General features: G+C 42.5%; 2 protein-coding genes across 4 annotated transcripts in view; one reads left to right on the top strand and one right to left on the bottom strand.

Annotated features, from left to right (window-relative positions):
- The window catches only part of LOC127588068 (glucocorticoid receptor-like), a 38006-nt gene extending 26129 nt beyond the window's left edge, over nt 1–11877 (bottom strand). The window contains exons 1-2 of one of the 2 annotated variants that reach the window (XM_052046615.1): nt 11038–11877; nt 6007–7186 (exon numbers count right to left, since the gene is read on the bottom strand). In XM_052046615.1, the coding sequence (XP_051902575.1) occupies nt 6007–7178 (1172 nt within the window). In that variant the 5' untranslated portion in view covers nt 7179–7186; nt 11038–11877. The remainder of the gene's footprint in view (nt 1–6006; nt 7187–11037) is intronic. The other variant, XM_052046614.1, reaches the window with a different exon arrangement.
- The window catches only part of LOC127588084 (NEDD4 family-interacting protein 1-like), a 193581-nt gene that overhangs the window by 167791 nt on the left and 12386 nt on the right, over nt 1–13404 (top strand). The window lies entirely within an intron of this gene.

Raw genomic sequence — 13404 nt, 5'->3', positions numbered from 1 at the left:
TACACTATCACACTTTACGCATTCTCATTTTTTTTAAAAAGTGTTCTGTATGGATATTTAAATCCAACTACATGAATTCTCCAAGTCAGTTTTTTACACAGTGCTGATCCTTTTTCAAAACCATCCGGTCCAAATTGTTTTAGTTCAACTTCAAACGGTGCACCACAATTGTGCCGCAACGAAAAAGTACAGCAGGCATATCCGAGTTATTTGCACCCCACAGGAATGTTGAAAGTATGACTAATCTAATGGTTAATGGTTCATACAGATTAGCAATATGACACATGGTCTTGGTATGAGAGCGTTGGAAAACAAAGGCGAAAATGAATCAGGGTGTCAATTCTCAGTTTGCCATGTATCGTTGCAGCTTATAAAAACAAGGGATGAATGATTTTGAAAAATAGTCCGATTAGTGTGATTTAATTTAATATGTCATCCTTATTTCAAGATCCTCTATCAAAGTTTTTTTAATTATTACTACTACAAGCAATGTATTTATCAGTATTACAATAAAGAATATCAGATTTTTTTATACATTGTTTTGGTGTAAAAGATTTGAGTTTACAGTCATAAGGGCCAATGAACCTTGAATTAATATTAAAGACCATTTACTGATCTACTTTCTATTTCAATTCGAGTTAACTTATGTAACTCTTAAGCATCCACTGTGTCAATTTCACAAATTTCTGCCAAACAAATGTGGCGTAAACCTGAGCCAGTATGTCGCAAATCAGATTACTTCAACTTTTCATGTTTTCATGAAACAATACGTTGTTAACACGTGGACCACACTTCTTAAGTATCGATCTTCCCTAGGCACATATAAATAATTAAGAGTAGATTAAGTGTATTTTATTTTTCTCAAATTGCAGCATTCACAATTTGGAAATTGGTCAAATGACATCACGTGCCAAAATGAGAGTTGAAACATACTAGTGGATGAGGGGTCTTTGGGTCACTCGTCATGGCGGGGTCTCGGGTAACCAGAGCTGGTCTCACAGGCTGGATGCTTGGCCTCATGCTCAACAACACAAGCAGTGCTTGGATGCCAGCCAGAGCGTGAAACTATTTTCACCCAAAGAGGTTAAAGGAAGCGGAAAGGAAGCGGACATGGCTTCCATGTTGGATAATTGAAACTAATGCAAAAGGGGCATCAGAGGCCAAATTCCCACAATACAATACGGTCCAGTTCGGGTCATAAGAGTACCGTTTCAAGCATGGAATGACTTTTCCCAAGCAGTAATTTCTTGATATACAGTGGTGACGTGAAATAAAAGTTTTAACTGAATGCGTGACTCAAACAATCTTTAAATAATCCATTCCAAATGAAATGAACGGAAATTACACAAATCCTGCATGACAAGCTCAAAAGTAAATAGTTTCTTCCTGGACACATTTATTTAATACTGATACAGTTATATTTCAATTAGAAGAGGGCATAACCTTTTCTTTCAAATGAGCTCAATGTTTAAAAGAGTGCAAGAAAGTGCTCTCATATTCACATTGGCAGAATGTATGCCGTGTCAGACTCCCCTACCCGATTCGCTTTATCATCCTCCTCATCACGTTAAGTGACACAGGCTTAGCTGAAAAGTATGTGGGGGGGGGGGGGAGCTGTAATGTTGGACGGGTTATTTATCTTTGGAAACGGGCGAACCTGTTCAGCATGTTTAACAGCAAGTAACAGAGACTGATTAAAAGGGATTTTAAAATTTTTTTTACTGGAAATTAAATGATTGTAAAATGTGCATCTAACTACAGTATGTTCTTATGTCTTCTATCTTCGGTAAAGTATGTTACACCAAGCAAAAGTATTTTTAAAAATTTAATGTATTCAAATTAATTAAAAGGACCACACATTTTAGCAGCATAGATTTAGCTCTAGGTAACAGGCGACTTCAATATTTTCATTGCAAGCGGGGGGGTGTTTAAAAATAGTAGCCTAGCCTTAGTGGTAGCCATGATGAGAATAGACGTGGTGCACGCAGACATGGGGGCTTGCTATTTTCAAGAATGACCACATGACGGGCTGAAAAGCGGGTAAGCAAAGTGGCGGATTAAATGACTTAGCCTTCAGTCAATGCAAGGTCAGTCACAGAAAGGAAACACTCTGGATCTTGCATCATATTATGTGTCACAAGATTCAGTTTAAAGATAAAGACCAATTGGCTTTATTGCGTTGAAAGTACAGTCATAATTTTGAACGGATTATTTCATTTATGGTTGTTTCATTTCCAAATCAAATCAGATCAAATCATCTTGCTGCTGTCTGGTCGAAACTCCCATTTTGACACTGTGTACAGTAATGTTGACACGAATTATGATATACTCATTTGTGGAGTGATAGCATTAAAACGATTATCAGCAATTCAGTTTTCCTGATCTTTGGGATATGGTCAAAACTACGCCGCTGGACGTACATTGGAGTCGCACTTCACCATCTATTGGAGCAGGAGCCCTTACGTCAGCGGTTAGCTAATGCGATCGTAACGTGCATTGAGATAATGTCGTTTCAAATACCTTCCTGGTATAGCAGCTCTAGAGTGCCTCGTTGTCTGTAGGTGCATGCACGTCATGGAGAGAAGGCGGAAAAGTGAGGGGAGAATCAGGGCCTGGAGCTGGCTTGGCCACTTTACAGTGCCTCATTGTCATGGCGTGTAAAATGGCCTCGCCGATGGGGTGGGGTATATTCCAGCCACCGGACCATGAGAAGCACACTAGATGAAGACCAATTACTTTTTCCAGGTCTTCGTAGTGCTGCTTTTGCTGTATCGAGCCTTAAATGGCTTCCTAAAGATTCCAGAGAGGGTTTGTTGCACAACCAGATGCCTCACATACTCTTTGCCGACTTGAAACTGATCTCAGCATTGATTATCAGTCAGGCCAACTTGAGTTGCCAGGTTGAGCGTGGACCCGTCATTTCGCGGCCCACACCGTCAGCACAGAAAGAGAAGTAGGTCACATTGAATTACGTTAACCCTTTCTTGACCAAGAGGGTACGAGGCCATTATCAAGTTGCTCAACCACCAACCTCCGCACCCTCGCCCCCAACCTTAGACCAGCTGTCATAGCTTGTCGCGATTACATAAGGTGCAAGACTGAGCAGCCTCTTAGGGGGCTCAACGTTTGCCTGTGCACGGACCACAACCTTGCACGGGTTTAATTATTGACCGAGCCGCAGCGCGAGGTTCTCAGCTATCGCACGGCTTCCTGCACACATGCACATGCAGCCATGGACGCACACCGGTTAAGTTTATGCAGGCAAATTATGTCAAAGAGATGAGGTCGACCCATGCTTTTTCTTGTTAATATAACCAACACAAACCACTTTCACTCTGTTAATATTCACACCAGCTGTAAAATGTTAAATAAGGAGCAGCTAGTAATCATTAACTAACATGAACCACACACAGTAGAAAGGTCAAACAACTAATTGGGATGAGTGCCAATTTAAACACCCACCTCCTACATGTGCATGAACTTTCAAAGATGGATGCATTCGTTGACAGAAATGTTTGATATCAGAACCCAAATGAAGAAACATCTACAGGTGTATCAAAATGTAATCAGGTTTTTCCTTTGCAAGACTCGCGGTAAAAATAATGTTGTTCTGAAAGGGCACTTTATATGGGGACATTTAACTAAAATCGACAAAAACTGTTGCATTACACCAAACAAAATATATTCCTATTTATATAACATTAGTGGCAGTGGTGTTTAGCAAATCCGAATCTGCTGTTTCCAATTAAATTATGAGTAGTGGACTGTACCAAATTAAGTCACATATTTCCATGGAAAATGTACACTGTGGAACGATCACATGTCAAAACGCAGATCCTGAATGACTATGCGCTTTAATTCATCGAAGCGACTGCTGACGTGCTTGTTTTCGTGACAAATGGAACTCAAATAGGCGCAACGGTGCTGCTTTTCACAAGCTAATACTCTTAGCTAATGCTAATCAGTACATACAACAAAACAGTGCAGATCTATCCATCTACCCACCCTTCGATCAATCTAGTTAGTACCTAGCTAATCTTGCTAGTACCTAGCTAGCTAATTACCAGTAAGCATGATTATTTCTCGGTTTCGCCGGGCCGGGCTCAGTTTTTCTTACCATGCACGTGGATTGAAATGAGACTAGAAGGGTAAAATTTTTGCGTGTTACACCCGTCGGAGACAAGTCAAAAAATACAATTAAAATTTTGACTAATTAACAGAAGTTGGGCTGCAGTGGCACATGCAGCAAATTAAGCTTGAAAAGCAAAACACTAAATACAAAACCAGCACTTTCATCGACAAAAATAGCACACTTGGAGACACTTGAGCAAATACAGAGTTCAATACTTCCTGGAGGAATGATGTAAGACAGCAAACAAGGTCTTTGAAACATGACAGGCTTCCTTTCAATGTTGAATCAAAGGTTAAAAGAAAGCCCTGCAAGGCAGCTTCATCTTGACAGACACCCAAAACTTGATGAGAATATGATGAGTATCCAGTCACTTTTGAGACATACGATTTATTTCGTCTGTGGCCCACTTAATGAATTCCTCCAATAAGACTTTGGTAATGAATGAATTTGTCCTGATTATTTTTTTTTTTAAATCACGATTTAGTGGCTTCCAACTTCAATCTAAGAATGAGGATAAGGAGAAATAAGGAGAGTACCGAAATGCTTGCCGTGCTGTGTCAACACGTCCAAGGGTAAAAACAACAAAAATAGAACAGGAAGCTGAGCGGCATGTGTTGAAGCAAGCGTCACTGTGCTAAGAGTCAAAGCGGAAGAGGCCAAAGCTTCAAAGCGGTCAAAGGAGCCGACCGCTTTCGCTTTTCCAAATGCACACTCACGCTTTCCTGTGGGGTAGTCAAGTGCCGAAATAGACCGCTCTTCAAGGGACATCGGCAGCGCGGCGGAGATCTGTTTGAGGTTTCAGCAAAGTGAAATATATCTACTTCCTAACCTCTGAACCTCGTGTCTCAAACTATTTTGTACATGTCATATGAGAAAAGTCAAAAGGCTACAATACAGCTGCACAGTCGAATGTCATCCATGTTGTTTCATAGCTACAGCTTCGAACAAAGATACATTTGCTCCTGGTCAGAGAGGTATTAGACAGATTGATGTTCTATAGAACAGCACTAATAAAGACAAATCTTTATGTTATTATATTTCTTACCTTTTGGGAGCCAGGTATGGAGCGAATATGTAGGGACATAAATGAACTGAATCCAGATTAGATCCAGATGAATCAGAATAAGGATTTGATCAAAAGCATCGCAGTGTACCTTTTTCAGATCAAATTCAATCTGATTTGCATGCAGGGTATAAAAAGTACATTTATTTCAGACTGAATCAAGAATCAGCACTCATCCCAATTCAAACGGATCTTCAAAAATCCAACCGAAAAAGTTCAGATGTCAAATTTAATCTACTTTAGATGCACAACCAAATATGATCCAGAACTGATCCATACGAGATTTAATTCCAATTTATGTGTCATGCAAAAGCCAACTAAATATGTTCCGATGCAAGTATCGCTATCGCGATCTAATTTCATCAATTCAATTTGTATGAAGCGTGGAAAACCAAACTCAACCATGAACTGACCCGCGTTTTGTTAATCGTCAATTCAAATTTCATCACATTAAGACTCCAATGCAGACATGTTATCATACTTATGCCGCTGTTAAATCCTATATGTATGTAGGATGCCAGAAAGAACTAAGTCTGTACCTGATCTATATTTAATTATTAGTGATTTGGAATTTAACCAGAAGACCACATTTAATCGAGCATCTGTCAAATTGTGACTGATTTGTCTACAGAGTTATAACCCAACCCCATTCTTAATTTATATTTGAGAATAATTTAAAGGTTAATCAACAGACTCTTGGTGGAGTAAATCACCTCATCAGTAAAGCTCAACAAGCAAAGAACTTGCCAAACAAATCCGGCACAGGCAAAAGCATACGGAGCAAAGTAAAAATAAACAAAATATCACTTACCCGGAGAAGCTGAGTGGGTATGACATCATCATTGACGCGTTGGGGAGCCCATCGTTAGTCCTTTGAATCGCGGTGGACTCGCCATACCCGTCCCCTCGCATCCAGCTCTCCCCCAATGAGGACATGTTTGAGTGCATGGCAAAGGGCTTCTGGGGTTGTTGACCCATAGTGGAGGGTGCGTTGGTTCTGCAGCAATAGCCAGCCGCGTCCACGCTCATCGACGAGGACATCGGGGCTCCTAAATGAACCGAACCCATGCCTCCCTGGAGACACTGTGCCTGGCAGAACACAGGCTCCTGCTTCTCCTGCTTGACCATACTGGGAGTACGGATGTGGGCGAAAGGATTGCCGGGGTTCTCTTCTTTGATGATGACGCTTGAGAGAAGGGATGCGGGCTGCTGATGCTGGGGGTGAACTTGGTGCTGAGGAAGGTGATGCTGCTGGTGAGGAGTTTGGAGCACGTTATGATGCTGCTGGCCGGTGCCATTAGCATAACAGTTCCCGCCATTGCCCGTGAGCACTTGCGTGGCTTTTGGCAAGCCTCCGACATGTCTGCCGTCGTCGTGCAGGATGTTATCCAAGTGAGCCACTTCGGAATCCAGCTCAAAGTTGCTGATCTCTGGCAGGGATCCGGGAAGGTCCAGGTCTTTCCAAAGCTCACTGTCTTCAATCAGGCGAGTGCCGACTGTCAAATCGCAGGAAGTTGCGGAGGGAAGTCCTCCGTAAGATCCCAATTCTTTATCCAGGGAGAAGTCTACTTCCTGTTTGATGTGCTGGGCGAAAAGGTCAGGAAGAGGAAGGTTTCTCAGGACGGAGGTGTTGATGACAGACGAGGACACGTTGTCCAGATCGGCAATATTTTGGCTCAGCAGAGCCAGATCCTCCTCAATGTTAAACACACCGACATCCTGCTGCCGTTTCTCTATTCTGACCATTTTCTGATCGTTTGCGTTCGACACTTCGAACAGGGCCTGACGCTGCTGGTGGGAGTCGAGGAGGCTTCCGTGCTCCAGCTGGTCTTTGGTTCCTCCCCCATTTGGGGAAATGGGGTGGAGCGCGCAGAGCAGGGAACCAGTGGTGTCAGCTGCCTCTTTGCATTCTCCGGTTCCCAACTCTATGAATGTCAGGGAGTCGTCTCGATTACTGTTGCACTTCAAGCTGCCCTGGTCCATTTTGTTGTCTTGACACGGCAATGGGGGTCATTATTCCCAGCACACAGACAGAGAGAGAGAGAGAGAGAGAGAGAGAGAGACAATCACCATTTAGTGGATCCAATAAATAGCCAGCATTCTGTCAATTGTCTTGAAACAATTGAGGGTAACAGGAATTGCAGTTTGCTCAGAGTGTCCACATTGGCACACGTGTGTGTCATGTGGTTTTAGTCGAACAAATCACTAATTGTCTTACAGTCAACATACAGTAATAACAATCAAATAGAATGTGAATCATTTAAAAAAAACATTGTTTGTCTGGTGTGTGCATCATGGCCACCGGGGGGGGGGGGGGGGGGGGGGCTGTACAATCCAACAAAGTGACTGTGAGATGCAGTTATGTATCAGTGGATCTTTGCAGAGGATAAATAATATACTTTAATACGGACATGAGGTAGAAATGGCTTTTAGAATGGCGTTTTCCTATGCGTATAATAAAACAATAACAGAGTGATTAAAACAATAATGCTAGCTGATTGAAATGCATATGGTGTAACCATACCGCCTTATTCATCAGGGCTTCCTAAATATTTTACAAATAGTTAATGGATTTAATAATGATGTAAACATAGCATAAACAGTGATGTAACGGTATCAAACATGAACACAGCAAACTTTATTTTGGCTCGCTATTAGGTAAATTTAAGGTACAGTCACTGCTATTTTAATCTGATATCAGATGACATGATTGCAGAATGCATGTCGCCTTTACAAAGCAATGACAAATAAAGTAAGAACCAATTTATAAACCATTTACAAACTCTTCATATGGCTACCCTAACTGGAAAGTGGTATGGGTAGCATATATTAAAATGTCCATTTATCGATCCATCCATTCATTCATTCTCTACAGCACTTGTTCTCATTTACAACCTGTACTGGTTACCAGCCATGAGAAGGGCAACTTTAGACAACATAAAGTCTTCCATAAACCAGATATGGATGTTTTCGGTATGTGGTAGGAAACTCGAGAAGGCCTGAACTATTCAAACCCAAAACCCCAAACCACGGAACTGTGAGGCAGATGTGAACACCAGTCGACCACTGTGCTGCCCTGACAATTCATGTAATAAACTAAAATTTAAAATCTATTTTAGTCGATGGAGGATTTGGTCAAATGAGCACTAACTGCGCACGCGAGGTCTCCTACTTCACATGTGCCTCGTATTGACGAAATGTCAATAGCACCAAAGAGGCCATTTCCTGCCTTTAAGCCCACACTGGAACAACATGGCAGCTTCACAAATGACACACACCAATGTGACCTGATTTAAAACAAGAAATAATGCCGGATAGAAAATCAAATGACTTCGGCTCGCATAACATAAAGTAGGTAACTAATCATGTGCTAATGTTATGCTTTTGAAGGGAACGTCCGCCCTCACACTCCCACCCCTGTGCATGAACTTTATGTTTTGGTGCCGCAGACAGAGTGATCACGTGTTCGGCATTCAACAAGTGTTAACCCACACAGGCGAAAGACTCCTGGGCCTTTTAACACACTGTCTCCACTTGCAGGAAAAGTGCACATTGAGAAGAACTAGAGAGACCACAATCGCATGGGATAAATAGTTCAGTGGGATGCACTCAAAGGCTCTTTGGAGCAACTTAGTTGTGATTTGGAGGTGTGCAACGTGTGAAAAGCAGCGGTTTATCTGCACTTCCTTTTGTACGCCCACATCTTGCGATTGTTGATGTTAAAATTTGCCAGGAGAGGTGAGACGGGCTTTTCTCACAACAAACCGTGGTGGGAAGTGATGAAGTACAAATATTGAGTATGAGCATTTACTTTTGTGATGAGATTTTAACCTTTACATTTGAGAACTCAGACCAAGACTGTCTACTACTTATTCTGTTTCGTCACTTGGTATGCTTGTTATTGTGCTTTTCAGTTCGGTGGCCATGTAATGCGTCATATTGAGACGTTTCCTTAAATCTCTCAGGATGAAGTAGGGCATTCCTTTATCACTACACTCCAACCGTAGTAGCCAAAATATTGTCAAATAACACCTCCTAAAAGTATGTGACATTATTTGCATTTTTGCTGTGACTCAGAACTTGTGAGTGTCATTATATATTAAGCATCTGGGTTAAATTTTCATGGCAGGGGGTTGGTTGCATGATCTAAGAGAAGTGTCTCAAACTCGGGCCCTCAGGGGCCACTTTCCCCCATGTTTTCCATCTATCCCTGCTGTACCAAACCTGATTCAAATGATCAGGTCAATAGTAAGCTCTGCAGGAGCCTGATAACGATCCTTCAGTCAACATATTCACAGAGACGTAAAGGGTAACATTGCTGTGTTTTCCTAATACTATACAATACAAAGCTATCATGTACCTCCAGCTCATCCAATCCTAATGAGGAAAAGTGATGTGGAAAATAGATCAAGTGATTACATTCGGGCAGCACAGTGGTATCTGGATGTTACCATGTCTGCCACACAGCCTGAGGTTGAGCCTGTGGATTTCAATCTTCCTCAGACATTCTGAAAGCATGTTTCTTATGTTAATTTAAGACTATTAAGTTGTCCATCGGTGTTAATATGTTTGTTTGGGTTGTTTTTTTGTTTTTTGTTTTGGTCTCATAGGCCTCGTGATTGGGTGCTAACCAGTCCAGGGTATACCCTCCCTCTCACCAGAAGTCAGTTAGCATCTTAAAGAGGACAAGCGCTATACAAAACTGATGATTAAGTGTACTTCATATTGCGTTCCAAGCAGAGTAAACAGTAGTTTGGACCACAAGCCAAGTGCTTCACACATCCAAAAGCACAACACCGACAAACAGTCACAAAGAAACTGCCGTGGACATTCAAAGGCAAAGCAAATAGAACAAAGCTTCAAAGTCAAGAACAAAATGTTTCACGGTACTTAAAAGCAAGTAAAGGAATAAAAGGAAGCTTACTTAACTGCTGACAGTGAAACTGATTCAAAATGCTTAAAAGACCTCCATAAAAAGTGTGGGACGCTTCAAAGTCAAGAACAAAATGTTTCACGGTACTTAAAAGCAAGTAAAGGAATAAAAGGAAGCTTACTTAACTGCTGACAGTGAAACTGATTTTAAATGCTTAAAAGACCTCCATAAAAAGTGTGGGACGGAAAAGCAGTTTATCATCTGAATTTAAAAGAATTGACACTTGGGGCTACACCATGTTTACTCTGAAACCCGTGCTCCCAATTGACCGAAGTCTGCAGATCTCAGAGCTCTTCTGGGTTTATATTCAAGTCGCATTTCCTTCATGTATTCAGAACCCAAACCATTCAGTGATTTATAGACCAAGAGGAGAATTTTAAAATCTATTTTACAGCTGACTGGGAGACAGTGTAAATCATTTAGAACTGGAGTAATATATTTTAATCTTTTTGTTCTGATCAGAACCTGAGCTGCAGCGTTCTGATTGAGCTGCAGCTGGTTTGATGCTCTTTTGAAGGGGTCCTGTCAGAAGCCCATTATAGTAATCAGTACAGGAGCTAAAAGCATGGATTAGCTTCTACAGATCTGCTTGAGGCATACGACCCTTCAGTTTGGATACGTTTTTTCAGCTTGTAAATGGCTGATTTACTTTTGCCACCTATGTTGCAATGCGTTTTGCAGAAGTACGTCACAGATGGGAATGTTTAAATAGGAACTGGTGGGTTTTCCACGCTTTCGTTGCATTGCATTGCTACGCAACATTAGTGCAACCTGTTGGCTGCTTGGTTCCATTGCACCAATCATACTATTGCTTTTTAACCAAAGGCAACATTGTAAGGTGACACCATTTTTTTTTTTACTTTGAAAGGCGGTCAGATGCAGAGTTGCAGCCCAGAGTGTGGCGCTTACCTGCTGGTTTGGAGAGGGATGCAGACCTCCGTTTTAGGTCATGTCCTGTCAAAACTCAATGAGAGACAACGAGGAGTGACGCAAAGTCGGCGCGGGGGAGCCGTGGGATAAAATATATTCCACGCAGGTGACACAGCAAAAACGATGAAAAAGCTCCTCTTTAAATCTCGAGCAAATATTTCCCCCGTTTGGCAGCAACTATTTGGTAACTAAAGTAAACAAGGTCGAAGCGATCCGAAGCCAGAAATACCTCGCTCGACTTTTCTCGTAGAAGCAGTGGGTGGGAGGAAAAGAAATCCAAAGGCGAGTCCAACGGTTCCTCTAAAAGTCCCCCAAAAAGTGGCCAACGAGCTCGACACGCACGTTTAAGTTATATAAGAGCGACCGTGGAGAGCGGCTGCATTCTGCCGCGAACTCCGGGTAGGCAGGGCGGACAGTCGGAAACGTCAAGGTTGGAAACACAAAAAAGCACTTCCGCTTGCGCAGTGTCAGAGCATACGAAAAAATAAAATAAACGTCAGCAGCGCCGCCCCAAGTCTCGACACCGTGTTTAAAACAGCACATAAATCGACTTTTCAGCTGTGTAAACGCAGAAAAGTGACACGTCTTACCAAACGCCTAGTGTCGGTCTATCTCTCTCTGAACACCAGTAAATATTGCTTTTAGTTTATATTAAAGAGCTTCCGGTCGACCTCAGTGTCGCGGTGGTGGCTTGACGCGAGCAGCGAGTTTGACACTTACTGGTGAACGCCCCTTTCCCTCCCAGCTGTAAACTCTGCTGAGGAATCTGTCAAAACGTGTCCGCGCTCCTCGTCGCCCACTGCGAAACATGCACTCGCCCCCGCGGATTTCTGCATCGAATGATTTAAGCGTGAGTCCTTCAACGAAGCTTGCTCGTCAAAGGTTCGCTCAAGTCCGGAGATTTTTGTGTGGGGAGGGGGTGGAAAGAAGTTGAGCGCACTCAGAAAAGTTGCGGAAGTAGTATTTTGCATGCAAGAAGCATTGTGTGCTCTGATTAGAATCGGCCGTCTTGGTCTCCTCGAAACAAAACATGAAATCATAACAGGTGAATACAAGATGGTGTCATTTGATTTGGATGCTATTCTCTTATGTTCGGTTGAGAGCTCGGTCCCCAAAAAATCAGATTTTTAAGAACACTGGAAGAATCAAGCCCTGCATCTCTGCACTGTGAGGCCAACGTGCGAACGAGTCCCCCACCCTGCCACACTAGCCAAGGCCAAACAATTAAAAATATGAAACTGTCCTCAATGCAAACGACCCTAGCTCTTGCCCGTCAGGTTAGGGTCAGAACCACTGACTGGCTCCGGCTACAGATGAGTTGAAGGCCACAGCTCCAACTGTAGTTCAGCTGAAAGCCCCTGGTCCCAAGGCACACGTCAGAAAATACTTAAAACAACCCTCAGACTGACAACACATACCTCTACCAATGCCCACATAATCCTGTGTTTCTCGGACAAGGGCCCAAATAAAACCTGACACTTGTGGTAAAACACAACCTTGCGGATGGATGCAATTAAACTGCCCACAGGACATCAATCACTTGTATTGGTGTAGAGAAACGTCTTAACTTCCCCGCAACTGCAACGTGGTCTGTCGTCAAAGTGAAGTGAGACTCTGGAGACCTGAAGCCTCCATCTAATCCTTACAGTAAGCACTCCACATAGAAGAAAGTTACAACCATCCGCGGACTCAGAATGCTAACGTGAATAACAAAGCTAACAAGAGAGAAATGGGTTTCACTTCGCTCTGCGTGCTGAAGTCTATCAATGAACATTTTACAAGATTGTCATTAAAGAATAACAACCGATGCAAGTTCACGAGGATAAAGATGTCATTTCATGGGAATACAGCTTTTGCTGTTCAACTCAGTCCAGAAGGTATAAGTGTAAAATCCGTTGGACAACAACATAAACTGTGACGAGGGTAAACGATATGCTCCAAAGATAAAGTGGTAATATGATGAGGATAAAAAACAAATTTGTCGCTGTTTAACTGCAAATGTGGTTGGCACGAGTTTCGAAATTGTTATCAACCGCCATATAAAGTCAAAAAGAAAACAAGGCGTCAGCTGCCTGCGCGGTCTCTCGTCGTGCCGAGATCTGGGTCAAAAAATGTGTCAAACCGTGCAAAACTGTGAAGCAGAATTGGATGACGAGAACATCAGCTTCAAAGCCGAATCAACACGAGAGGTAAAAGAACCCGAGTTGGAAATGTGTCTGCCTGATATGCACTGGAGCCAAAACAGCAGAAGGAGAAACTGAAGTCACAGTGTGGAAGTAAAGAATCCACCATAAGCAGCTCATGCTCCATCCGAAAGCGGAGAACCGAAGATAGAAGAAGAGGAGG

Source organism: Hippocampus zosterae, chromosome 16 (genome assembly GCF_025434085.1).
Source record: "Hippocampus zosterae strain Florida chromosome 16, ASM2543408v3, whole genome shotgun sequence".
Taxonomy (NCBI): Eukaryota; Metazoa; Chordata; class Actinopteri; order Syngnathiformes; family Syngnathidae; genus Hippocampus; species Hippocampus zosterae.
This window is presented reverse-complemented; position numbering and strand designations above follow the sequence as displayed.